The following is a 25,146-nucleotide window of genomic DNA, read 5'->3' as shown; positions in this document are numbered from 1 at the left end:
CCTCACTATGCATGAATTCACTTCAACCTCTCCGCTCTTCACCACTCATTCATTTTAGTTTTAATTAAACAGATCCTTCAGTGCCATGCATGTTCTGAAGGTTTTCTTTCTGGATTGGGTTGCTAACCCTTGGACCAGCGGTGTGGGCCTCCACACCACTCACTTCCCCAACCAGCATAGTGAGAAGAGTAGTGCCCCGCAGTTACCTTACCCCCACCTCCACTGCTCTATTCCACACCCTGCAGTCCTGGCCTCTCTTCCTCTTTCCAAAGCTCTTGGCATTTTCAGAAAAGAGAACTGAGAGCTTCTGGTTCTGGTCCGAAGGGAATGCCCTGTGCCCTAAACCTGGAAGTAGGGGGAGTCACCTGGGTCCCCGTAGACTAGACCTTCGGGGCTTCACCTGCGCCCACATCATGCTTGCCACATCTGACTGCAGGACTCAGGCGGGAAGGGAGCGCGCCGCGGACCTCAGGGTCGCCTGGGGTCAGTGGCCTGCGGCACGGGCTGGATGGTGGGAAGCTACCTGGGTGCAGGGGGCCCTCCCAGCCGCCAGGGGTCGGGCTGCAGGCGGCTGGGCTCTGGGCAGACGCCTGCCAGGGTCACGGCCGCCGGTCGAGGAGGAGGGGTGGGGGTAGCGGCGGCGCCCGCGGCCTGGAGCGGGGGTTGGGGGAGTAGAGAAAGCGGGGCGCGCGGAGGAACGCTGGGTCCCCGGCGCCGCGGGTGCTGGGAGGACCGAGCCGCCCGAGCGAGCAGCGCGGCAGCACAGTCCCCTCGTGGCGCAGCGCGGCGGGGACGCGGGGACCGCCCGGATCTCCTTCCACTGCGCCCCGCGCTCTGCTGTCCTCGGCCGCCTCTTCTTCCTTCACTCACTGCCCGGGCCGGAGCGGCGCCCAAGTCGGGTGCGCCATGTCCGGGGCCGGGTAGCCCCGCCGCCCGCCGGCCCGCCAGCTCGCCCTCCGAGCCACCCGCCAGCGGGCCGGCCGGCCGGGAAGCGCGGGACAGGCAGGTAGGGGCTGGACCGGGCTGGGCGGCAGGCGGGGACGGGCAGGAGGGAGCGCGGGCGGCGGGCGGGGTGGGGGATGGCCCCCAGCTGCTGTCCCTCGCTGCACATCTGGTTCCGGTTCCTCTCTCCTGGGGAAGTGAAAGTGGAGGGGAGGGCACCGCCCGCAGTTAGCTCGCCGTGCCCGGCCTCCTGCACCCCTTCTGCTCCCGTGGGTGCCGGAGTCGGAGCCGCCCTCCCTCCCGCTTGGGTCACGCGGCGGCCGGCGCTGCTGCCGTCACGTCCTCGGCCGCCGGCGCGCCTGCTTCTCTGCCCTCCTGCTCCTTCCTCAGCCTCCTCCCCCTCGGCGCGCCCTCTGCCCCAACCCGAACTTCCCGTCACCCGGCACGCGGGCGTGGGGACCCGGAGTGGGCCCTGTGCCCGTTGTCTTGCCTAGGGAGAAAGGGCTGCTTTCTGCAGGACTCTTCCCTGGCTTGGTGAGGGGAGGCCCCGGTGCGCAGGTCCTGCGGATGGGTGCCACCCACTTGCCCCTCAGAAGGTCCCACCTAATGGCCTCTGCCTGCTGCCTTGGGCATAGGGCTCCCATTCGCCCTCAGTGGATGAGGTCTGTGTCTCAGAGTTAAATCAAGAGGCTGACGCTGACTCCTGGCTTTACCTCCCAGAAGTGGAGTCTAAATTTAGCTGGGGTTGGTGTGTGTATGTGTGTCCGTGTGTGTGTGTGTGTGTGTGTGTGTGTCCAGAGGCCAGGTGATGAAGAGAGCCAGCCTGGCTCTATGAGATTCCTTATTCCCTGTTCTCTGGGGAACAGTGAGAGGTTAGTAGGACTGCACATACTGGAACCATCCTGAGCCTCCTCTGCCTTGCTCAGGATCCTATAGTCTGAGGTTCCAACTTGGCGTAATGCTGTGCTGGCACCTTCAATGGTAACCCCACCACCACCACCGACACCGCCATCGCCACCACACACACCCATAGGCTGACTTCCTCTGAGTTGCAGCTTCCCCTCCACTGTTTCAGGAAGTAACCTCCCTTCCCCTCTGAAGCACCCCCCACGCTTCCGGGCCCCTGCTGCGAGCTACCCACCAGGCTTTTTCCCAGCTTCTGCACCCTGGGGCGCCTCAGGACCCTTGGGGCTCCTACTCCCCGGGGTTGGGCCATGGAGGCAGGTGAGAACTAGGCTGTTGTGGGCCTGTTTCTGTCTCTGGGCTCCATGGTGGAGGGTGTGGGATGGCCGGGACTTGTCTCCCACAACCACTTTGGATCTAACGAGCTACCTAAGGATCCTGGAGGTGTGAGAACACTGGTTTTTGGGCCAGATTGGTGGAGTTAAACTAGGAGAAAGGACACTTGGGTTCGTTGAAAAGACTCTTAAAGCTTGGGTTTTGTAGGCTTTCTCAGAAACCTGTGGGGTCCTCTTAAAAACCCAGGAGTGGGCTCTTTAAGAACATTGGCAGGATCACAAGGTTCTTATGATGTCATAACTAGAGAAGGAAGGTCAGAAACCCTTAAAAAGACTAAGGTTGGTATGATGTCATGGCCAGCATGAATGATGTCATAGAAAGCTCTTACAAAAAAGATTGTGATCTGTGATGTTATAACTGGTGAGCCTTTAAAAGGGACACATGGACAATGTGAATGTCATAGCTCAGGTTAGCTGTGTGTGGTGGAGTTTAGGTTATTTGAGGGGAGTGCCAGGACCATTAAGTGGGAGGGATCTGGTCTCTTTAAGAAGCTGTGGGGGGCAGTGATGTCACAGGAGGAAGAGTTCAGGATTGGCCGACCCCTTATCCTGCCTTTCTTTGGAAGGACTAGGAAGAGGAGGGGAGCAAGAGGGCACCCTGGTTGCCATGGCATCCCCAACCTTCGTTGCTTCATCTCTCTCCCACTTGACCATTCCAGATGCAGTGAGTGAGGGGGGGGCCATGGCGGAGGAGCGGCCCCCCCGGCTGGTGGATTACTTCGTGGTAGCTGGGCTTGCAGGGAACGGAGCACCCATCCCTGAGGAAACGTGGGTTCCTGAACCCAGTGGGCCCCTGCGCCCTCCCCGGCCAGCTGAGCCCATCACAGATGTGGCAGTCATCGCTAGGGCACTGGGCGAGGAAGTACCCCAGGGCTACACATGCATCCAGGCTTCCGCTGGGGGCCACCCCTTGGAACTCAGTGCTGGGCTTCTGGGTGGAACTCAACCTGTCATCTGCTACCGCAGGGGCCGTGACAAGCCCCCCCTCGTTGAGCTGGGGTGTGTGCCCCTACCCATGCTGGCACCAGGGGAGGCTGGGAGGGACTCCAGTGAGATAGGGAGAGGTAGGACTATGGAACAAGGGAAGGGCAATGGGGATGGGAGCCGGGTGGGCCAGGGGCCAGGGAGGAAGGACTGAAGTTGTATGTACTTAGTCCTTACAGATGTGAATTCATGTGCTAGTGCTGCTCCTTGCTAGCTCTGAGAGCTTAGGCAGGTTTTTGAGCCCCTCTGGGCCTGTTTCCCCCATCTGTCAAATGGGGAAAATAATTCATCCTTAGAGGATGGTCGAGATTAAATGAGGTAACCCATGTGACAGACTTAACAGAATCAGTCAGTGGTAGCTTATATTACTATTTTTTTTTTTTTTTAGGCAGAGTCTCTCTGTCACCCAGGCTGGAGCGCAGTGGCGTGATCTTGGCTCACTGCAACCTTCGCCTCCTGGGTTCAGGCAATTCTCCTGCCTCAGCTTCCTGAGTAGCTGGGACTATAGGCATGTGCCACCACGTCCAGCTAATTTTTGTATTTTTAATAGAGACGGGGTTTGACCATGTTGGCCAGGCTGGTCCTGAACCCCTGACCTCAGGTGATCCACCCGCCTCGGCCTCCCAAAGTGCTGGGATTATAGGCATGAGCCACCATGCCCAGCTGACTCTTAGTGTTTATTAATGAGTATGAGAGCCATGGAAGGCATGCAAGATTGTTGCTGACCACAAAATAAGGTCAAAGGCCAAAGAAAGGGCATAGGATTGTGGAGGGCAGAGTTCAGCAAGAAGAGGTGGGCCCTAGTGTTAGAGTTTGACAAGGCTGTGAGTACAAGGCAGGTTCAGGGGGTTAGATAGGCAGATCTGGCAGGACTGGGTCTTTGTCCTCTACCCTGACCTATCAACATCTGTCTTTGCTGTCTGTGCTAAGGGTGTTGTATGAGGGGAAGGAACGTCCCAAGCCTGGCTTCCAAGTGCTTGACACGACACCCTACAGCCACTCAGCAAACCTGGCCCCTCCAGGCCCCGGGCACCCCCGCACCTACCTCACTTACCGGCGGGCAGCAGAGGGGGCAGGGCTGCATGCCCTGGGCATCACTGACCTCTGCCTGGTGCTGCCCAGTAAGGGTGAGGGCACTCCTCATACTTACTGCCGGCTGCCCCGCAACCTCAACTCTGGCATGGTGAGTGGGGCCAAGAGCTGACACCTGGTCCTCTTGGTATAAGAGTGGGTGTGGACACTGGGAACAAAGGGCATCCCAGGACCAATGCTCTGACCACAGGGGTGAGTCCAGAGGGGTAACTCTGGTCTTGGGACACTGGGATTAATGGGAGCTTTAAAGACAAAAGAAGTTTAGGGGTGGTAGAGAGAAAGTGGACACCAGAAACCTTTGTTAGCTATGTATCTGCTTGTTTCTTGCCATTTCTGGGGTAGTGGGGCCCAGCAGTGTACCTGTGCTATAAGGTGGGCCTGGCGAAGGCCAACACGCTGGTGTACGAGGCAGGTGAGTGGCCCCTTTATCCCCCCAGTCCTGTGACCCTACATCCCTTTGCCCTGGTGCCTCTTGGCAGTCACCGTAAGTGTCCCCGGAGTTTACTTTCTCTTTGCTACTCGGGCCTTCTCTGGGATCCCCTGGTTCCTTTCCCTTGGAGTCTGATGGACCCTGCTCCTTTTGGGTACCCCCAACTATGCTGGGGGTGCAGAGCTGCTGGGCCGCTACCCGGAGGAGGACAATGAGGCGTTCCCGCTGCCCGAGTCAGTGCCCGTCTTCTGCCTGCCCATGGGGGCCACTATCGAGTGCTGGCCTGCCCAGACCAAGTACCCCGTGCCTGTCTTCTCCACCTTTGTGCTCACGGGTGCAGCTGGTGATAAGGTGGGTGTGTGGAGTGTAGCAAGGGGTCCGGGCTATGCAGGGCCTGCCTGACTACCCTTCTGCCCCCTGCCAGGTGTATGGTGCCGCCCTGCAGTTCTACGAGGCGTTCCCAAGGGCCAGGCTGTCAGAGCGACAGGCACGGGCACTGGGCCTGCTGAGCGCTGTGGAGCGGGGTCGGGCACTGGGGGGCAGAGCTGTGCGCAGCCGGCGTGCCATCGCTGTGCTGTCCCGCTGGCCTGCCTTCCCTGCCTTCCGCGCCTTCCTCACCTTCCTTTACCGCTACTCCGTCTCAGGCCCCCACCGCCTACCCTTGGAAGCGTGAGCATGGCTCCTCTGCCATTGGGAAGGGGTTAGGAAGGGATCAGGAGAGATGGGAGAGATTCAGATGTGGGTGGGGGGAGGGCTGGGCACAGGGTAAGGGACAGGGCTGCAGTGTGTGGTTATATAGTTTATCCATTGTAAAAACGCCACGGGCTGAGGAGGGGAGCAGGGCCTGAAATCCAGGCTAAACTTGCTAGTTAGGTCCTGGCAAGGAGCTGTGTATGCCCAGGGAGGATTTCTTTTCTGATCTGTACAAATTATATGCATAATGGAGGCTCTGTTGGCTGATAACAGGTCTCAAAGTGGGGTTCAGGAAGGAATAAGGTTCTTGAGAACAAGTGAAAGAGCTGAGAAAATGTGGAGGGAGGACAGGGATGGACGGGGGAGTATGCTCTGACCTGTTTCTCTGTCCCCCAGGCACATCTCCCACTTCATTCACAACGTCCCCTTCCCTTCCCCACAGAGACCCCGCATCCTAGTGCAGGTGAGAGCTGAGGCTAGGGCCGGGCTGATGGAAGGAGGGGAGTTGGCATCATTACCCTGAGCCGTGGCTCTTCTTCCCTCCCAGATGTCTCCCTATGACAACTTGCTCCTCTGTCAGCCTGTATCCTCACCCCTGCCCCTCAGGTATGTGCTCAGATTGTAGGGAGGGGAGCTTTAATGACCAAGGACATGGTAGGTGCTGGGCAGGTGGGTGCAGCTGTTGAGGTTTATGCAGACTGGGTCCAGGTGGTGGCTGTGCCTGGCATCTGGGGAAGGGTCCCCAGGGTATCCTGGTGACCCTTTCCCCACCTTGGCATTGCCTGCAGTGGTGCCAGCTTCCTGCAGCTGCTGCAGAGCCTGGGCCCTGAGCTGGCTATCACACTGCTGCTGGCTGTGCTCACAGAGCACAAGCTGCTGGTCCACTCGCTGCGGCCAGACCTGCTCACTAGCGTCTGTGAGGCCCTCGTCTCGGTGAGTGCCGCCCCGCCTGGCCCATCTTCCCCAGAACCATGGTTCTTTCTGATGCCCCATCCCTGCCTGGACTCTTCCCTTTTCCTTCCTTGCGGAGGATCCTCAGCCCCTTTCCCTGGGCACAGCCTGAAGGGACACATAGCTTCCATCAGGAGCTCTTCTCTAGAGCCTACTTCCAACAGCCTCTCTCAACAGGCACCAACTCCCCAAGGCCAATGCCCTCTCTCTCTCTCTCCTGTGCCCTCCACTGCTGCCTCAACCCCCTGCTCGCTGGTTCTCACTGCCTGGTGCTTCAGATGATCTTCCCACTGCACTGGCAGTGCCCCTACATTCCTCTGTGCCCGCTGGTGCTGGCAGATGTGCTGAGTGCCCCAGTGCCCTTCATTGTGGGTATCCACTCCAGCTACTTTGATCTGCATGACCCGCCTGCTGATGTCATCTGTGTCGACCTTGATACCAACACGCTCTTCCAGTAAGAGGCTAGGTCTCATTTGGGGGCTGCAGGGTGGTGGGCAGGAATGGGCTAGTGTGTGGAGTGCTATGGGCTCAAAAAGAGCTTCAGGCACAAAGTGAGGGAGGCTGGCAAGGAGCCCCGTCACCCTATCCCAGAGCCTCGCCACTCCTTCCCCTTATGCTTTTCTCACAGGACTGAGGAAAAGAAGCTCCTCTCCCCTCGGACCCTGCCCCGCAGACCCTACAAGGTTCTGCTGGCCACACTGACAAACTTGTACCAGCAGCTGGACCAGAGTGAGAAGCCTGAGTGGGGAGGGAGGCTGGGAACTGTCATTGGCCTCAAATCTCCAGTTTGTAGAGGTCTGTGAGGAGCTAGACATTTCTTGAGGAGGTGAGCGAAGTTAGGATTGCATTTGGTGGGACTGAGGGAGATTCCAATTCCAACTGAAGCTAGAAGGAAGGGCAGACAGTATTCCTGAACATGTGGGAAATGTCGAGCTTGAACCTGTTAGTTGAAGGTAATACTTTAGTTGCTACTGGTGCAAGGTCTGCCAGAGGCTGGAGGTGGAGATAGAGGCATGAGAGCAGAGTTGAGGGTAAAACTATGGGAGCCAGCCCTGACTCTCAGGCTGCCCTGGCCCCCAGCATACACTGGACCTGAGGAGGAGGCATCCCTGGAGTTCCTACTGACAGACTACGAGGCAGTGTGTGGCCGCAGGGCCCGGCTGGAGCGCGAAGTCCAAGGAGCCTTCCTCCGCTTCATGGCCTGTCTGCTCAAGGGCTACCGGGTCTTCCTGCGCCCACTCACCCAGGCCCCCTCCGAGGGAGCTCGTGATGTTGACAACCTTTTCTTCCTGCAGGGTATAGAGGGCCTGTCTCTGCTTGGAGATGGTATCATGGGAGGAGGTGGCAAGGGGCTGGGCTCTGTCAGAAAGGCAGAGGGGACTGGGAGCCACTCCGTTGTTTATTCCTTCACTAGGCAAATGTTTTTATGGGCACCTGCTTTGAGCCATTAACTCTTCTGGTCTTGGGGGGAATCAGGGTACAAAGATGAAACCAGCTGTGGTCCTGCCCTCTGGAGCCTCGGGCTTGGGGTAAACACAGTAATCCCTGTAGTGAGCAGCCCCCATGGGCAAAGCTCTGTGCAGGGACCCTGCCCTTGGAGACGCCCCAGTCTGAGGCAGTGGGTACAGGCAGACAAAAGGAGGGATTCTCTAGGGCCGTTGTGCTAGGGGTGCTGAGCTGGTCCGCTTGGTATTAGGGTAGTTGTGCCAGAGGGTCCAAGAGATTATGGCTTTGGGCCTGAGTGGGCAGGGAGCCAAGAAGAGATTCAAAAAAGCTATGGCTGTGGTGGAGAGCCCTGGTCATACCCCTCCTCTGCCCCATTCTCATCCCCCTCAGGCTTCCTCAAATCCCGGGAACGCTCCAGCCACAAACTTTACTCTCAGCTGCTGCACACACAGATGTTCTCACAGTTCATTGAGGAGTGCTCTTTTGGCTCTGCTCGCCATGCTGCCCTGGAATTCTTTGACTCCTGTGTTGACAAGGTGCCATCCCTTCTCTATGTGCTCACTGGCCTCTGCTGCCTCCCTCATTGTCTCTGTTGCCCCAAGGCCATTTTAGATGGGATCGGGAATATTCAGGGTGGTATGACTGTAGACCCCAGGGCCATTTTATTTTATTTATTTATTTTAATTTTTAATTTTTTTTAAGTTTTCTTTTTTTCGTTTTGTTTTGTTTTGTTTTTTTTTGAGACGGAGTCTTGCTCTGTCGCCCAGGCTGGAGTGCAGTGGCGCGATCTCGGCTCACTGCAAGCTCCGCCTCCCGGGTTCACGCCATTCTCCTGCCTCAGCCTCCCGAGTATCTGGGACTACAGGCGCCCGCCACCACGCCCGGCTAATTTTTTGTATTTTTAGTAGAGACGGGGTTTCACCGTGTTAGCCAGGATGGTCTCGATCTCCTGACCTCGTGATCCGCCTGCCTTGGCCTCCCAATGTGCTGGGATTACAGGCGTGAGCCACTGTGTCTGGCCCCCAGGGCCATTTTAAACACAACTCTATATCTTAACTGTGACTGGGATGGCACTCCTGGAGTTATACAGTGCACAGCCTGTGCAGCCATACACAGCTGGCCCCGTACATGTAATGTACTGTCCTCCCGTTCCTGATGCCATCTTCCCAGGCTGTGTCTCTTTCCCTGTGGATGAGCTTTCCTGGGAGATGCCATCGTCTAGACACCCTAGCTCTGCTCCATACCCGCCATCTCAACACTTGCTCTCTTAAAATCCTTCTCCAGGTCCACCCAGAGCAGGAGAAGCCTGAGCCAACACCCTTAGTGGAGCTAGAGGAGCTGTCAGGAAGTGAGCTCACTGTCTTTATCACACCTCCCGAGGAGCCTCCCATACCAGAGGGCAGTGAATCTATTCCCCAGTACTGGTGAGAGTCTCTGGGCCTTCACGTGTTCCAGGGCCCCATAGACTGGTCCAGTACAACTTGCTTTGCCCTGTGCTGACTGCCTCGATGTTGCTTCTCTATGCCCCTCCAGCTACGATGGATTCCCAGAGCTACGGGCTGAGTTGTTTGAGTCTCTTCAAGAGCAACCTGGGGCCCTGCCTGTGCCAGGCCCTTCCCGTAGCGCCCCCAGCAGTCCTGCTCCTCGCCGTACCAAACAGGTAAGCAGTGGGTGGACCGCACTGAGGGACCTGGATCAGGCTGAAGGCTGCTGCTGCTTCAGTTTCCTCATCTACAAAATGGGGATAACAATAATACTTAACCCATGAGGTTGTTAGGAGTTTAAATGTGCTTGGCACATAAGCAACCCTGTATAAACATTAGTTGCTATTATCACTGTCATTATCATCATCATCATCACCTCCGTCTTCTGAGCACTCTGGGAATCCAGGGGCTGGCCATGTCTTCTAGGGCACCTGCCCATGCTCAAGGGCCAGCCTCTCTGCACGGGGCTCCAGGCAGGGCTGCAACCTGTGAAGTACAGCATCCCTTCTCCTCCTTAGAGCACAGACCCTTCCTCAGAGAAGGTGCTACTTCTTCCCACACCACTTTAGGGTCTGTCCTGGCGGCTCATGCCTTTAATCCCAGCATTTTGGGAGGCTGAGGCGGGCAGATCACTTGTGCCCAGGAGTTTGTGACTAGCTTGGGCAACATGGCAAAACTTTGTCTTTACAAAAAGTACAAAACAATCAGTCAGGCTTGGTGGTGCGTCCCAGCTACTTGAAGGCTGAGGTGGGAGAATCGCTTGAGCCCAGGAGGCCGAGTCTGCAGTGAGCCAAGATTGTGCCACTGCAGTCCAGCCTGGGTAACAGAGCGAGACTGTCATAAATAAATAAATAAGTAAGACCTGGCATTGTACTCACCCTGCTGTGTCCCCTGTCCTACCTAGGAGATGAAGGTTGCACAGCGGATGGCACAGAAGTCAGCAGCTGTGCCTGAGCTGTGGGCCCGGTGCCTGCTGGGGCACTGCTATGGGCTGTGGTTCCTGTGTCTGCCTGCCTATGTGCGGTCGGCACCCTCCCGAGTGCAGGCACTGCACACAGCCTACCATGTGCTGCGCCAGATGGAGAGCGGCAAGGTGGTGCTCCCTGATGAGGTAGGCAATCTATGTGACCATGCTCACACCCAGGCCCAGTGAGCCTTGTGCAGCCGGAGAGGGCTGTGAGAGGGAAACTTGGTGGAGACTAAGGAAAGAAGTTGCAGAGCCCCAGAGCTGGGCAGATTATCTATAAACATTCATCGAGTGAATAAGCATGTTCAGGGTTTAGCAGTGGAGACTGTAGGGTGGCAGGGTCTGCAGAAAGGGTGGGTGGCTCTGAGGTAGCCCCAGGACCTGCCAGGGGCCAGTGATGTCTGTGAGAATTAGGGAGGCTGGAAGAGGGTGCTTGCTGAGACTTTGGTTTTGGTTGAGAGTGAGTCTCCCATTGTCCTGTGCCTCTCCTGGCCCAGGTGTGTTACCGGGTACTGATGCAGCTCTGCTCACACTATGGGCAGCCTGTGCTGTCTGTGCGGGTCATGCTGGAGATGCGGCAGGCAGGCATTGTGCCCAACACCATCACCTATGGCTACTACAATAAGGTACCTACTTTGGGGTGAGGGGTGGGATGGCAGCTCTGCCAGGCTGTGTGAGGTGAGGCTGCAGCTGCTCCCCTCGCTCCTTGGAGATTGGGCTGGTACCATTTGCCTAGGTCCTGGAACCACTGTCATCCACATTGCACTCCTGTGGTGCCTTAGCACCTAGAGTTTCTCAGATGAGGCTGCTTTGATTCCCACTCATGACAGCTCTGCCTACAACTAATAGTGTTAGCCCCTAAGCCAGGCATGGGTCCATACGCATCACACATTTTACATCATTTTATCTTCACGACAGCCCTATGAGGTGGGATGATCGTTATCCCCATCTTATAGAAGAGGAGATGAGGTTGTAGAGAGTTAGTAACTTGTCCAAGGTCCCGCAGCAAAGAAGTTAAGGAGTTAGAATATGGGCACAGGGCTGGATGCAGTGGCTCATGCCTGTAATCTCAGCACTTTGGGAGGCTGAGGCAGGCAGATCACCTGAGATCAGGAGTTCGAGACCAGCCTAGCCAACATGGTGAAACCCCGTCTCTATTAAAAATACAGAAATTAGCTGGGTGTGGTGGTGGGTGCCTGTAGTCCCAGCTACTTCAGAGGCTGAGGCAGGAGAATCACTTGAACCCGGGAGGCGGAGGTTGCAGTGAGCCGAGATTGCGCCACTGCACTCCAGCCTGGGCGACAGAGCGAAACTCCGTCTCAAAAAAAAAGAAAAAAGTATATGGGCAGAGGCATATCCATATCTCCTGAATTCAGGCCCTTAGCCATAATACTAAACTGCCTCCTGTTTTTTAGATGAGGAAACTAATGACCAAATAAATGAAATGATTTCTTCAGAGCCATATATTTTATATTTCTAAGCAGCAAGGTCTGGGTACAAATTTTCTCCATTGCCTCTGGCTTCTTCTAGGCCCCTTGGGAGGCAGCTGCTGCCTACTGTCTCTTCTGGGCTCTTGTTCCTGGCTGAGCCATTGGCCGGACAGTCCTAGGCAGGATGTCTGCAGGGGAAGGGCAGTCCCTGGGGCTCCAGGACAGGGAGTGGGTATGAGGCAGGGTTAGGGTGTCGAGGTAGGCCATCCTGATGGGCACTGTGCTTGGTAGGCTGTGTTGGAAAGCAAGTGGCCGTCTGGCACACCAGGTGGGCGTCTGCGCTGGGCCAAGCTCCGGAATGTTGTCCTGGGGGCTGCTCAGTTCCGCCAGCCCTTGAGAGAACGGCAACAGCAGCAGCAGCAGCAGCAGCAGCAGCAGCAGCAGCAGCAGCAGCAGCAGCAGGAGCAAGTGTCAGCACATCAAGAGGCAGGCAGCTCCCAGGCAGGTGGGTAGGGCCTGGTGAGACAGGCTTGGGGATGGAGTAGCTGGGCTCAGGCAGGGAAAGGCATAGAGAGCTGGGGCTGGTCTAATGGTTGGCATTGGGTTTCTGGGGATTGATAAATTACACTTGACTGGTAACAAAAGGGATAAAAAAAATTAGCTGGGCGTGGTGGCGCGCACCTGTAGTCCCAGCTACTTGGGAGGCTGAGGCAGGAGAATCACCTGAACCCAGGAGGCAGAGGTTGCAGTGAGCTGAGATGGCGCCACTGCACTCCACCTGGGTACAGAGCAAGACTCCATCTCAAAAAACAAAACAAAACAAACAAACAAACACAAAAGGGATAAAGTTTTGCCTAGGAGGAACGCTGCTAACCCAGGTCCATCTAAGGAGCTCTATTTTGGAACAGGGGACTAGGTTCCTAGCTGGCTGCCTCTAAACCCCTTCTCGTCTTTTACAGAGCCCTATTTGGAGCGCCCTTCCCCTGCTCGCCCTCTTCAGCGCCAGACTACTTGGGCTGGGCGAAGTCTGAGAGACCCGGCCTCACCCCCTGGACGCCTGGTGAAGAGTGGTAGCCTGGGCAGTGCCCGAGGGGCACAGCCCACTGTGGAGGCCGGTGTGGCCCACAGTGAGTGCCCTTGTCTGGCTCCCTTACTCCCCCAGTCAGCTTTCCTAACCACTTGCTAGTGAGGTGGGGAAGACTAGAAACACAGTGGCGGGCGGCCCTCTGTGGTGGGTGCTGTAGATTCTGAGGGAATCCCACCAAGAATATCATCATGGTGGGGGTCGTGGCACCAGTTTGTGCAGCCAGGAATTGTGTTTACTCAGGAAAGGGGAAGCTGGTGCAGAGGCTAGGGTCCATCTTCCCTCATTCTTTTCTGTGCTGCAGTGATAGAGGCCTTGGGGATCCTGGAACCCCGGGGATCACCTGTGCCCTGGCACGATGGAAGTCTCTCAGACCTGAGCCTGACAGGGGAGGAGCCGGTCCCTGGAGGCAGCCCAGGGGCCTCAGGCTCAGCCCTGAGTGCCCAGTCCACTGAGGCCCTGGAAGGGCTAAGTGGGCGGGGACCCAAGGCTGGTGGGCGACAGGATGAGGCAGGCACCCCCCGACGAGGGCTGGGTGCCCGCCTCCAACAGCTGCTCACTCCTTCCCGCCACTCCCCCACCTCCCGCATTCCCCCACCTGAGCTGCCTCCTGACCTGCCTCCCCCAGCCCGCCGCAGCCCCATGGACAGTCTTCTGCACCCCCGGGAGCGCCCTGGATCCACTGCCTCCGAGGTAGCCAGCAAAGGAGGGTCCAGACGCCTTAGCATTAGTGGGCTTGGGGAGGGGCTACGACTGGAAGAATGCCCAAAAAGAGGGCTCTGAGGGGTGCCTGAAACACATATCCTGGGTGGAAGAGCATAGGGTTGGCTGACCATGGTTTCTCATGTCATGGCAGAGCTCAGCCTCTCTGGGCAGTGAGTGGGACCTCTCAGAATCTTCTCTCAGCAACCTGAGTCTTCGCCGTTCCTCAGAGCGCCTCAGTGACACCCCTGGATCCTTCCAGTCACCTTCCCTGGAAGTGAGGATAACCCCTCCCACACAGATGTGCTTGAACACACATAGCACACACTCACCCTGTCCAAGGCAGAAGATGGGGAGGAGGTGGGAGGGGCTGGGGAAGGGGCATGGGCTCCAGAGTGCTGGCGGCCAGACAGGACCTACTTCCCGGCTCTCCCTGCCCACAGATTCTGCTGTCCAGCTGCTCCCTGTGCCGTGCCTGTGATTCGCTGGTGTACGATGAGGAAATCATGGCTGGCTGGGCACCTGATGACTCTAACCTCAACACAACCTGCCCCTTCTGCGCCTGCCCCTTTGTGCCCCTGCTCAGTGTCCAGACCCTTGATTCCCGGCCCAGGTGCCCAAGGCAGGGCAAGTGCTGTGGGTGGGAATAGGGAGGTGAAGGTCCAAGAGCTGACCCCTGCTGCTATCCCCCTGCAGTGTCCCGAGCCCCAAGTCTGCTGGTGCCAGTGGCAGCAAAGATGCTCCTGTCCCTGGGGGTCCTGGCCCTGTGCTCAGTGACCGCAGGCTCTGCCTTGCTCTGGATGAGCCCCAGCTCTGCAACGGGCACATGGGGGTAAGGGCTGGGCCAAAGGGGCATGAGGAATGGGAGTGTTGCCCTGTGTGGGGCCTGTGGTGTGCCAGGGAGAGATGGGTACATCTCTTGCCCTTGAGGGCAAGGGGCATCCCAGAAGCCGTTCGATGTGGTGGCTCAGTGGGAGGCAAGGCTCTGGGGATGTACATGCCCTCTACTGCCCTCCCCCTTTGTGCTTGATAGGGAGCCTCCCGGCGGGTTGAAAGTGGGGCATGGGCATACCTGAGCCCCCTGGTGCTGCGTAAGGAGCTGGAGTCGCTGGTAGAGAACGAGGGCAGTGAGGTGCTGGCGTTGCCTGAACTGCCCTCTGCCCACCCCATCATCTTCTGGAACCTTTTGTGGTATTTCCAACGGCTACGCCTGCCCAGTATTCTACCAGGCCTGGTGCTGGCCTCCTGTGATGGGCCTTCGCACCCCCAGGTCAGTGCCCCCATGTGGCCCCTGTTTCCTAAGTGCCTCCCTCCTCATCTCTCAGCCGTTTGTCCGCTGTGTCCTTGGCACTGTAGAAAGAGCATAGACTGGCCGGGTGCGGTGGCTCATGCCTGTAATCCCAGCACTTTGGGAGGCCGAGGTGGGCGGATCACCTGAGGTCAGAAGTTTGAGACCAGCCTGACCAACATGGAGAAACCCCATCTCTACTAAAAATACAAAAAAAATTAGCCAGGCATGGTGGTGCATGCCTGTAATCCCAGCTACTCGGGAGGCTGAGGCGGGAAAATTGCTTGAACCTGGGAGGCAGAGGTTGTGGTGAGCCGAGATTGTGCCATTGCCCTCCAGCCTGGGCAACAAGAACAAAACTCCGTCTAAAAAAAAAAAAAGAAAAAGAAAGAACATAGACTGGCTGGGTGTGGTGGCTCACGCCTGTAATCCCAGCATTTTGGGAGGCCGAGGTGGGCAGATCACGAGGTCAGGGGATCGAGACCATCATGGCTAACACGGTGAAACCCCGTGTTACTAAAAATACAAAAAATTAGCTGGGCGTGGTGGTGGGCGCCTGTAGTCCCAGCTACTCGGGAGGCTGAGGCAGGAGAAGGGCGTGAACCTGGGAGGTGAAGCTTGCAGTGAGCTGAGATCGCACCACTGCACTCCAGCCTGGGCGACAGAGCAAGACTGTCTAAAAAAAAAAAAAAAGGAAAGAGCATAGACTTTGGAGTCTGCTGCACCTGGTTTGGATCCTTGCCCTTTCACTTTACCATTCTGAGCCTCAATTTGGTCATCTGTAAAATGGCATAAGCACCTATCTCACTGGGCTGGTGTGTGGACAACCTTGTGTAGAGCCTGGTACCTAAAAAAATGATTCATTCATATTTGTCTATTCGTTCCACCAGTATTGAGTGCTTTTTATGTTCCAGGCATGGTTTTAGGCACTAGGTATGTAGCAGATTACAAAACAGTCCCTGCTCTCAAGAGCTTACATTCTTGTGGGGGATGAGAATTCCTTTCCCTCTTCTCTTTGGCTGTGTCCTGTAATGGCCCTCTGTCTCTTTGGCATCACCTGTCCGTTTCTTGTCCTCTGCCTCCCGTTCTTTGAGCCTAACTGTCTCCACTATCTCGGCTCCCCCAGGCCCCATCTCCTTGGCTAACCCCTGATCCAGCCTCTGTTCAGGTACGGCTGCTGTGGGATGTACTGACCCCTGACCCCAATAGCTGCCCACCTCTCTATGTGCTCTGGAGGGTCCACAGTGAGTCTGGTATTTGGCCTGGGTGGGGAGGGTGGGTCCCATACCCAGAGGGCTCAGTGATCCTGGTGGCCTTCTTTCCTTTCATCCAGGCCAGATCCCCCAGCGGGTGGTATGGCCAGGCCCAGTACCTGCATCCCTTAGTTTGGCACTGTTGGAGTCGGTGCTGCGCCATGTTGGACTCAATGAAGTGCACAAGGCTGTGGGGCTCCTGCTGGAAACTCTAGGGCCCCCACCCACTGGCCTGCACCTGCAGAGGTATGGTGCTACCATCTGGGTGGTCCCTGGCTTGTCCGGGGCTCCACACCCCTTTTCTCTGGCTCATACACTTCTGCCTCCACTAAAGGGGAATCTACCGTGAGATCTTATTCCTGACAATGGCTGCTCTGGGCAAGGACCACGTGGATATAGGTGAGATTGCAGGCAAGGGGCTGAGGAGTTTAGGGATCTGGGGCCAGGTATGGGAGGCTGGGGTCCTAATGTGTTGACTTCCACCTTCTTCCCTAGTGGCCTTCGATAAGAAGTACAAGTCTGCCTTTAACAAGCTGGCCAGCAGCATGGGCAAGGAGGAGCTGAGGCAGCGGCGGGCACAGATGCCCACTCCCAAGGCCATTGACTGCCGAAAATGTTTTGGAGCACCTCCGGAATGCTAGAGACCCTTAAGCTTCCCTCTCCAGCCTGGGGTGGGGAAGTGAGGGAGAAGGGATTCTAGAGTTAAGCTGCTTCCCTGTTCCCTTCATGGAGTTGGGAACAGGCTGGGAAGGATGCCCAGTCAAAGGCTCCAGGCGAGGACAGCAGGAAGAGGGATCCACTGTTACCAAAAGTCCTGATTCCCCCATCACCAACCTACCCAGTTTGTTTGTGCTGATGTTGGGGGAGATCTGTGGGGAGTAGGTACAGCTCTGTTCTTCCTTTGTCCTATACCAGGAACTCCCCTCCAGGGTACCCACAGATCTGCATTGCCCTGGTCATTTTAGAAGTTTTTGTTTTAAAGAACAACTGGAAAGATGCAGAGCTACTGAGCCTTTGCCCTGAATGGGAGGTAGGGATGTCATTCTCCACCAGTAATGGTCTCTCTTCCCTGATGTTGCTGAAGGAGCCCAAGGCTCTCCATGTCTTTCTACCTAAGTGTTTGTATTTTATTTTAAGTTATTTATTCTGGAGCCACAGCCCCCTTGCTTATGAGGTTCTTATGGAGAGTGAGAAAGAGAAGGGAAATAAGGGCACCATGGTCCGGTGGTTTGTAGTTCCTTCAAAGTCAGGCACTGGGAGCTAAAGGAGTCTCAAGCTCCCCTAAGGAAGAACTGGCGCCCCCTCAGTCCTAATTTTTCTTGCCCGCCCCATCTTGGGGAATGCCTCACCCACCCAGGTCCTGACCTGTGCAATAAGGATTGTTCCCTGCGAAGTTTTGTTGGATGTAAATATAGTAAAAGCTGCTTCTCTCTTTTTCCTTTGGCCTCCTGTTCCCTGGGTCTGGGGTAATGCGGGGATACCCTTCATTTTCCCCAGGCTATACATCTGCTTTTCTACCTTCCCATCCTTTATAGTGTTCAGGCATTCCCCTGACCATGTCTGGTACTGGCTCCTTGAGGCACAGGGAGTTCTCAGAGCAGGAGAAGGGTGAATCTGGTGCTGGCTATGGTGGTGCCAGTCTGTGTGGCACTTCCGGCCCTCCCACACAATCACCCCCTTGTCCCTCATCTGTACCCCACACAAAGGCTCCATTCTCTGGGGGCCCTGAGCTCATCTCTGCCTTATTTCCTCTCTTCCACCTTCCCCCCACCAACCTTCTCCAGTACCTCCACAGGGATGACAATCATCTCCCCAGTAGTCGGTACTGGCAGCCCTCATGCATCCTGGCAGTCATCCTCGGCTGCCTTAGTTGCTCTAGCTGCAGGCACTACCTCCAAACAGGGTCTCTCTCAGCCTGGCAACAGCACCAGGAAGGCAGGGGCAAAGATTAAGGGACTTGCTGCATGTGGACATCAGGAAAACATGCATCATTTTCCTTATCCCTTTGGTCCACTTAAGAGCTTTTTTCTTGTATAATGAAATAAACACAGGAAATGACTCCTAACAGAGTGGCAAACCAATTACCCAAGGGAATTAGCCAACAAAACAAATGCCTTGGGGAAGGAAAGCAGGCATATCAATGGAGGAAGTAACTTACGAGAGCACATTTCTGGGGGGCGATCACTGGATGGAGAGTGAGGTACTACTTCTGGATGCTGAGTCTTTCAAGCCAGAGGACCATTTCCTATCCTGTCTTGAGCATGTTAGGATGCTTTTTCAGTGTCCTAGAGGAGCTGCACAGAAGGGAACCAACGGGCTTAGGAAATGCCATTTATTTGTCTTACTAGGAGATGTTTTCTTCAGAGGGAAACTCTCACGCCACCTCAGTTTCTCATCAGACAGCGGTCCCCAGAATAAACCTCTCCCTGTTTCATCCCCCAAAAACCTTTTCAAGGGAGGACCCGGCCTTTTAAAATGAAGTTTCTGTTGAGTGTAGTGAGCTCAGCACTGCACTGAACTATAGAGAGAATTTCAGGGCTCAGTCCCTACCCTAATGGAGCATACAGTCTTACTGGTCTGGAGGGTCCCTTTGTTCACAAACAGTAACAATAATGAACTCTCTCTCCCAGCTTATGCTTCTCACTTTTGGGCCTCCTTCTAGAGACCTGCTCTCAGATGGGAGAACTACAGAATTCTTTAACCATAAGAATACCTAGGCTGGGCACAGTGGTTAACACCTGTAATCCCAACACTTTGGGGGCCAAGGCGGGCAGATCACTTCAGGCCAGGAATTTGAGATCAGCCTGGCCAAGATGGCAAAACCCCGTCTCTACTAAAAATACAAAAATTAGCCGGGTGTGGTAGCCCATGCCTGTAATCCCAGCTACTCGGGAGGCTGAGGCTTGCTTGAACCCAGGAGGTGGAGGTTGCCATGAGCCAAGATCATGCCACTGCACTCTGGCCTGGGCGACAGAGCGAGACCCTGCCTCAGGAAAAAAAAAAAAAAAAAAAAAAATCTGGGAATTTTAATAGCAAAGTATTCAACATGATATCTGACACATCTGTCTGTCCTATGGCCTAGGGAGCTGTATGAGAGGAAGGATATGCCCAAGTTACCTGGCCCAATTTCTCTTCCCAGGCTTTGGAGTGTATAGGCTCAAGTATAAAAAATTCGGGCCAGGCTGGGCGTGGTGGCTCACGCCTGTAATCCCAGCACTTTGGAAGGCCGAGGCGGGCGGATCACGAGGTCAGGAGATCGAGACCATCCTGGCTAACACAGTGAAACCCTGTCTCTACTAAAAATACAAAAAAAAAAATTAGCCGGGCGCGGTGGCGGGTGCCTGTAGTCCCAGCTATTCGGGAGGCTGAGGCAGGAGAATGGCGTGAACCCGGGAGGCAGAGCTTGCAGTGAGCAGACATCGAGCCACTGCACTCCAGCCTGGGCGACAGAGCCAGACTCCATCTCCAAAAAAAAAAAAAAAAAAAATTCGGGCCAGGCGCGGTGGCTCACGCCTGTAATCCCAGCACTTTGGGAGGCCGAGGTGGGCAGATCACGAGGTCAGGAGATCGAGACCAACCTGGCCGACAGAGTGAAACCCCGTCTCTCCTAAATACACACACACAGACACACACACACACGTACACAAATTAGCTGGGTGTGGTGGCACCCGCCTGTAGTCCCAGCTAACTGGGAGGCTGAGGCAGGAGAATCGTTTGAACCCCAGAGGCAGAGGCTGCAGTGAGCTGAGATTGCACCATTGCACTCCAACTTGGGTAACGGAGTGAGACTCCGTCTCAAAAAAAAAAAAAAAAAATGGTCGGCTGGGGCCAGGTGCAGTGGCTCGTTCCTGTAATATCAGCACTTTGGGAGGCTGAGGAGGGTGGATTACTTGAGGCCAGGAGTTGGAGACCAGCCTGGCCAACGTGGTGAAACCCCATCTCTATTCAGAATACAAAAAATTACGGCTGGGCACGGTGGCTCACGCCTGTAATCCCAGGGGAGGCCAAGGGAGGCAGATCATGAGGTCAGGAGTTCAAGACCAGCCTGGCCAACATAGTGAAACCCCAACTCTACTAAAAATACAAAGATTAGCCAAGTGTGGTGGCACGCACCTGTAATCCCAGCTTCTTGGGGTGCTGAGGCAGGAGAATCGCTTGAACCCAGGAGGCAGAGGTTGCAGTGAGCCAAGACTATGCTGAGACTACACCATTGCACTCCAGCCTGGGTGACAGAGTGATACTCCATCTCAAAAAAATAAAAAAATACAAAAAATTAGCTGGGTGTGGTGGCGGGGGCCTATAATCCCAGCTACTCAGGAGGCTGAGGCATGAGAATCGCTTGAACTTGGAAGGTGGAGTTTGCAATGAGCTGAGATCACTCCACTCCACTCTAGCCTGGGTGACAGAGGGAGACTCCGTTTCAAAAAAAAAAAAAAATTCGGCTGGGTGTGAGGGCTCACGCCTGTAATCCCAGCACTTGTAATCCAGCACTTGGGGAGGCTAAGGCAGGCAGATTGCTTGACTTTAGGAAGTCAAGATCAGCCTGGGCTAAATGAATGATAAAATCCCATCTGTCTCCATAAATTTTTTTAAAAATTGAGGAAAATATTGTGCCTGCCACTTAATAATTTTATGTCATACAAGTTACTTTACTGCTGCGCCTCAGTTCTTCCTCATCTGCAAATTGGGGGTCATTTAAAGATTAACTATATAATCCATAGCTTCAGAAAGGGAACAAACAGGTAGAGCCTGCATTGGGCACAGGTCATGTCCACTACAGTACTGACCTCATGTACTTGTCTTCCTTAAAGCTCAATCATTCCAGATTGAAAGTCCCCCTCCATGGCCTAATTTTGGTCTTGTTGAAAAGTATTTTCTCGGGCCTTACTTTTATCTTCCTTGGGCTGGTATATACCACCATGTTTTTCGTATTTCCTCAAAGCCCTTGAAGGATGGCATTTCAGACAGCAAATAATGCACTGGACTGATAATGGACAAAGAAGTAGGTTAGGGAAAGATGAATGTACCCCTCAAAGATGGCAATGACTAATTCACTGCTATATCCCAAGCACATGGATGAGTGCCTGATAACCTAATAGGTGCTCTATCATGTGTGTTCAATGACTGAAAGGAGTCTGAAAGCATTAAAATATTGCAGTTAGTAGAGAAATAATTTTCAGTACAGAATAAGACCGGTACCATGGGTAGAATACCAACAGAAGCTGAATTTAGAGGTAAGAGAGTGAAATTGTTGAAAAAGCAAAGAAAGTTCTCAAAATAGTTACTATATATTATGTTGAATGCTTTAACTATATTCTTGACAGTGCCCTGAGTATTTTGAAGGTATTATTTTATAATTCTCATAATTACCTGGTGAGGTGGGTACTCTTATTCCCATTTTATAGATGGGGAAACTAGGGGATAGAGAATAGAGATAAGTAACTTTCAGCCAAATCACACAACTGGTGAGAGGGAGAGCCAAGATCCAAATTCAGGCAGTCTGACTCTAGAGACCATATTCTTTACCTGGACACCATACTAGCATAAAAACAAGTTTTAATCTATTTAAAATAGGAATTAGGCCAGGCGTGGTGGCTCACACCTGTAAATCCCAGCACTTTGGGAGGCCAAGGCGGGTAGATCACTTGAGGTCAGGAGTTTGAGACCAGCCTGGCCAACATCTCTACTAAAAATACAAAATTTAGCTGGGTGTGGTGGCGGGCGCCTGTAATCCCAGCTACTCAGGAGGCTGAGGCAGGAGAATTGCTTGAACTCCGGAGGCAGAGGTTGTAGTGAGCTGAGATTGCGCCACTGCACTTTAGCCTGGGCAATAGAGAGAGATTCTGTCTCAAAAAAAAAAAAAAAAAAGTTGAGTGCTGCTTGCAGTGATGTACACCTGTAGTCCCAGCTATTTGGGAAGCTGAAGTGGGAGATCTCTTTTTTTTTTTTTTTTTTTTTTGAGACGGAGTCTCGCTCTGTTGCCCAGGCTGGAGTGCAGTGGCAAGATCTCGGCTCACTGCAAACTCCACCTCCTGGGTTCACGCCATTCTCCTGCCTCAGCCTCCCGAATAGCTGGGACTACAGGCGCCCGCCACCACGACCGGCTACTTTTTTGTATTTTTAGTAGAGACGGGGTTTCACTGTGTTAGCCAGGATGGTCTCAATCTCCTGACCTCGTGATCTGCCCACCTCAGCCTCCCAAAGTCCTGGGATTACAGGCGTGAGCTACCGCGCCCGGCCGGGAGGATCTCTTGAGCCCAGGAGTTTCAGAGCAGCCTGGGTAACACAGCAAGACCTCATCGCTAATTTAAAAAATAAAGTGGGGGCTGTGGTGGGTGCGGTTGTTCACGCCTGTAATCCCAGCACTTTGGGAGGCCAAGGCGAGTGGATCACTTGAGGCCAGGAGTTTATGAGACCAGCCTGGGGAACATGGTGAAACCCTGTCTTTACTAAAAATACAAATCAGCCGGGCGTGGTCACGTGCGCCTGTAATGCCAGCTACTTGAGAGGCTGAGGTGGAAAGATGGCATGAGCCTGGGTGGTGGAGATTGCAGGCAGCTGAGATTGCGCCACTGCACTCCAGCCTGGGCGACAGAACGAGACTGTCTCAAAAAAAAAAAAAAAAAAAAAATTGAGGGCGTGTGTGTTTGTGTAGGATCTACCTACGGCTTTAAGTTGCCATGTCCTCCATTATAATTTCATTTCCATTGCACAGCATGACTTTTAAATAATTTGAAAAACATGTTCAAATACCTGTGGAGGCTGGCGTGGTGGCTCACACACCTGTAATCCCAGCACTTTGGGAGGCTGAGGCAGGAGGATCACCTGAGGTCAGGAGTTCGAGACCAGCCTGGCCAACATGGCGAAACCCCGTCTCTACTAAAAACACAAAAATTAGCAGCGCGCCTGTAATCCTAGCTACTCGGGAGGCTGTTGAGGCAGGAGGATCGTTTGAACCTGGGAGGCGGAGGTTGCAGGAACTGAGATTGTACCACTGCACTCCAGCCTGGGAGTCACAGTGAGAAAACAACAACAAAATGCCTGTGGAACCAGTTGTTTCTGGGTTTATACCACTGCTTAGTTGCTAACTAGCGGTCTGACCTTTGGCAAGTTACTTAACCTCTGAGCCTTAGTTTCCTCATCTACCTGGGTTCAAATTTCAGCTCTACCACTTAACATGTAACTTTGGACAAATTTTTTGATCCTAATTTTCCTCATTTGTAAAGTAGGGATAACAGTACCTACCTCACAGTCATGAGGAATAAATACTTCATGTAAAGTTCTTAGCACAGAGCCTGACACAGTCTCTTTCCGAAAACGTTAACTACTATCATAACCTCAACACCCGGACTCTGTTACTTGGTCCCTATCCTCAAGGTGCTCCAGAAACGCTCGCTGAGTTTAGGCGGGCCTAACTGCTCCGTGGAAGCAGGGAGGCCAGCAAGAGGAGCTGGCCCTTGAGTCAAGTGGAATCGGGCGGGGTGGGAGGCTGTTTCCTCGCTGAGAACCTAACCAGACCAGGAGTTCCCAAGAGAAGGAGCTGCGAGGGCTCTGCACACCGTAATTCCTCAGCAACTTGGCTAGCTGCCTTTTTTTTTTTTTTTTTCCTGCTGTCGTGGTTTAGTCACGACAAGACCAAGCGGAGGTACGATGAACACCAGGAAGCTCAAAGCCTTTGGCAGACGGAGACAGGCCACACCCCAAAAAGACGGCAAGGCTCAAGCGCCTAAAGCTAGTTCTATCGTGAAATTTCCTAGAGTCTGTCGCGACGAAACACCGCCCAGCGCAGACCCCCTCGCCGTTCGCCAGTCTCCATCTTTAGAATTGAAAGAATGAGAGCTGGCCAAAGGGGAATCCCGGTTTGGAGAGACTGAGGTACGGCGGCTGCCTGGGGACCAAAACGTCTCTAAGGTAAAGTTGCAGCCTGAAGCGATTTTTTGACCCCCGACACTTAATGGGCTGTTGAAGACCCGGATGTGTCTGGGACTGGCCGAGGTACCCATTAACGCGCCCCCGCTAGACCATCCCCCCTCCTCCGTTTATGATTGGGTTTTAAGCACGCCAATCTTCACTTCTCCGGCCACTCATTCTTCAAGGGTGGGGTGAAGTCCCGGCATCTAGTCTTCTACTGGCATGGCCGAGAAGATGAGGGCGGGGTGGCCGGCTTAGGTCGCCCAATGGGCGTCGTGGCGTGTGGGTAAGGCGGAGCCGAGGCGCTTGGCAGCTGCCCAATCAGCGTCCTTGTTTGTGTGGTGCCGCCGCCGCCGGTGCAGCCGCCGCCGCCGCCGCTGCCCCCGTCTGTACCGCAGTGTCTGCTCCGCCCGCCCGCCCCGGTCCGGCCCGCCCCCCTCCCCCACCCCCGTCCCTAGTCCCGTCAGTGGGGTCTGGATCCCCCTGTGCCGTCGCCTCTTCCTTTTTCGACGCCTCCGCCGCCGCCTGAGGAGGCGAGCTAGCCGGGAGTTACACCGCCACCGCCAGGTGAGGAGCTTTGGCCTAGGCCAGCCTGGCCGCCCGCCCGCCCGGGGGCGGTGAGGAGCGAGGAAGGGAAGGAGGCTGGGAAGAGGCAGTGGTGGCGGAGGTGGGGGAAGGGAAAGGTGGAGGGGCGGGGGGAGGGGAAGCGCCCGCGAGCCGACGCCCGCCCGCGCGCCCCCGCCTTGCGTCCCCCTCCCCCCACCCCGGCACGGCGCGCCCCCGCCTCGCGCTCCCTCTTCACCTCATCCTCTCCCCGCTCCGCGCGCGCGACCCGGTCTTTCACTTCGGCCTCGCGCGCCCCCAGCTCGTGTCCCTTCATTTCGTCTCCTTGTACTCTTTCTCCCCTCCCTCACGCCCCGTTTCCCCCGCCATCCCCGCTTTCACTCCCTGCCTCATGCCCGCCATGCTCCCCTCTTTTCCTCTCTAGCGCGCCCCCCCTTTTTTTTTTTTTTTTAACTCTCTCCACCTCCAGTGGTGCCCTCAGGGTGCGGGGGCCGCTCCCTGCTCAGTCTTGTGTTTGCGGGCGGATGGGACGAATGGGGAATCTAAGGGTGAAGGAAGCACCAGATAATTACCTTTATTTAGGGAAAGGGATCAGGAGCGCAGAACCTTACCCCTTTATTTCGTCGT

General features: G+C 55.0%; 2 protein-coding genes and 1 long non-coding RNA gene across 13 annotated transcripts in view; 2 read left to right on the top strand and 1 right to left on the bottom strand.

The window, feature by feature from the left end:
- Nucleotides 1-626: 626 nt before the first annotated feature.
- Nucleotides 627-17,482, top strand: DENND4B (DENN domain containing 4B). 6 transcript variants are annotated; one of them, XM_063626391.1, is made up of 29 exons: nt 627-1,006; nt 2,018-2,166; nt 2,900-3,239; nt 4,155-4,407; nt 4,659-4,728; nt 4,928-5,097; nt 5,171-5,415; nt 5,836-5,902; nt 5,987-6,045; nt 6,228-6,372; nt 6,555-6,844; nt 7,019-7,119; nt 7,471-7,686; nt 8,227-8,372; nt 9,121-9,260; nt 9,370-9,496; nt 10,225-10,431; nt 10,785-10,913; nt 12,009-12,222; nt 12,677-12,844; nt 13,106-13,494; nt 13,658-13,780; nt 13,947-14,116; nt 14,200-14,335; nt 14,537-14,773; nt 15,918-16,035; nt 16,125-16,290; nt 16,379-16,443; nt 16,540-17,482. In XM_063626391.1, the coding sequence occupies exons 2-29, from the start codon at nt 2,157-2,159 to the stop codon at nt 16,683-16,685; spliced, it is 4,647 nt and encodes a 1,548-aa protein (XP_063482461.1). In that variant the 5' UTR covers nt 627-1,006; nt 2,018-2,156; the 3' UTR covers nt 16,686-17,482. The 6 variants fall into 6 exon arrangements, with proteins under 6 accessions (XP_063482461.1, XP_063482462.1, XP_063482464.1 ...); XM_063626392.1 differs by lacking the exon at nt 2,018-2,166; XM_063626390.1 differs by lacking the exon at nt 627-1,006 and having other exon boundaries at nt 1,083-2,166.
- On the bottom strand, nt 11,733-24,338 carry LOC134734360 (uncharacterized). The gene is made up of 4 exons (XR_010117577.1): nt 23,290-24,338; nt 20,832-21,028; nt 18,203-18,338; nt 11,733-12,246 (listed from the first exon to the last, which is right to left on the bottom strand). It is a non-coding gene; the product is annotated as an uncharacterized lncRNA (long non-coding RNA).
- Nucleotides 24,018-25,146, top strand: part of GATAD2B (GATA zinc finger domain containing 2B) — a 121,654-nt gene continuing 120,525 nt past the window's right edge. For 3 of the 6 annotated variants that reach the window (XM_063626502.1, XM_063626500.1, XM_063626503.1), the window contains exon 1: nt 24,297-24,522. The gene's annotated coding sequence lies outside the window, so the exon portion shown is untranslated. Of the gene's footprint in view, nt 24,040-24,275; nt 24,523-25,146 lie in introns of those variants that run through there. The other 3 variants (XM_063626504.1, XM_063626501.1, XM_063626496.1) reach the window with 3 other exon arrangements.

Source organism: Symphalangus syndactylus, chromosome 12 (genome assembly GCF_028878055.3).
Source record: "Symphalangus syndactylus isolate Jambi chromosome 12, NHGRI_mSymSyn1-v2.1_pri, whole genome shotgun sequence".
In the NCBI taxonomy this organism is placed as follows: Eukaryota; Metazoa; Chordata; class Mammalia; order Primates; family Hylobatidae; genus Symphalangus; species Symphalangus syndactylus.
Note: the sequence above shows the minus strand (reverse complement) of the source record. Positions and strands in the feature narration are given on the sequence as shown.

Coding starts and splice junctions, on each gene's coding strand:
- DENND4B (XM_063626391.1), top strand. Junction 4,729..4,927: donor CACGCTGGTGTACGAGGCAG/GTGAGTGGCCCC, acceptor CTGGGGGTGCAG/AGCTGCTGGGCCGCTACCCG. Junction 6,046..6,227: donor TCCTCACCCCTGCCCCTCAG/GTATGTGCTCAG, acceptor CATTGCCTGCAG/TGGTGCCAGCTTCCTGCAGC.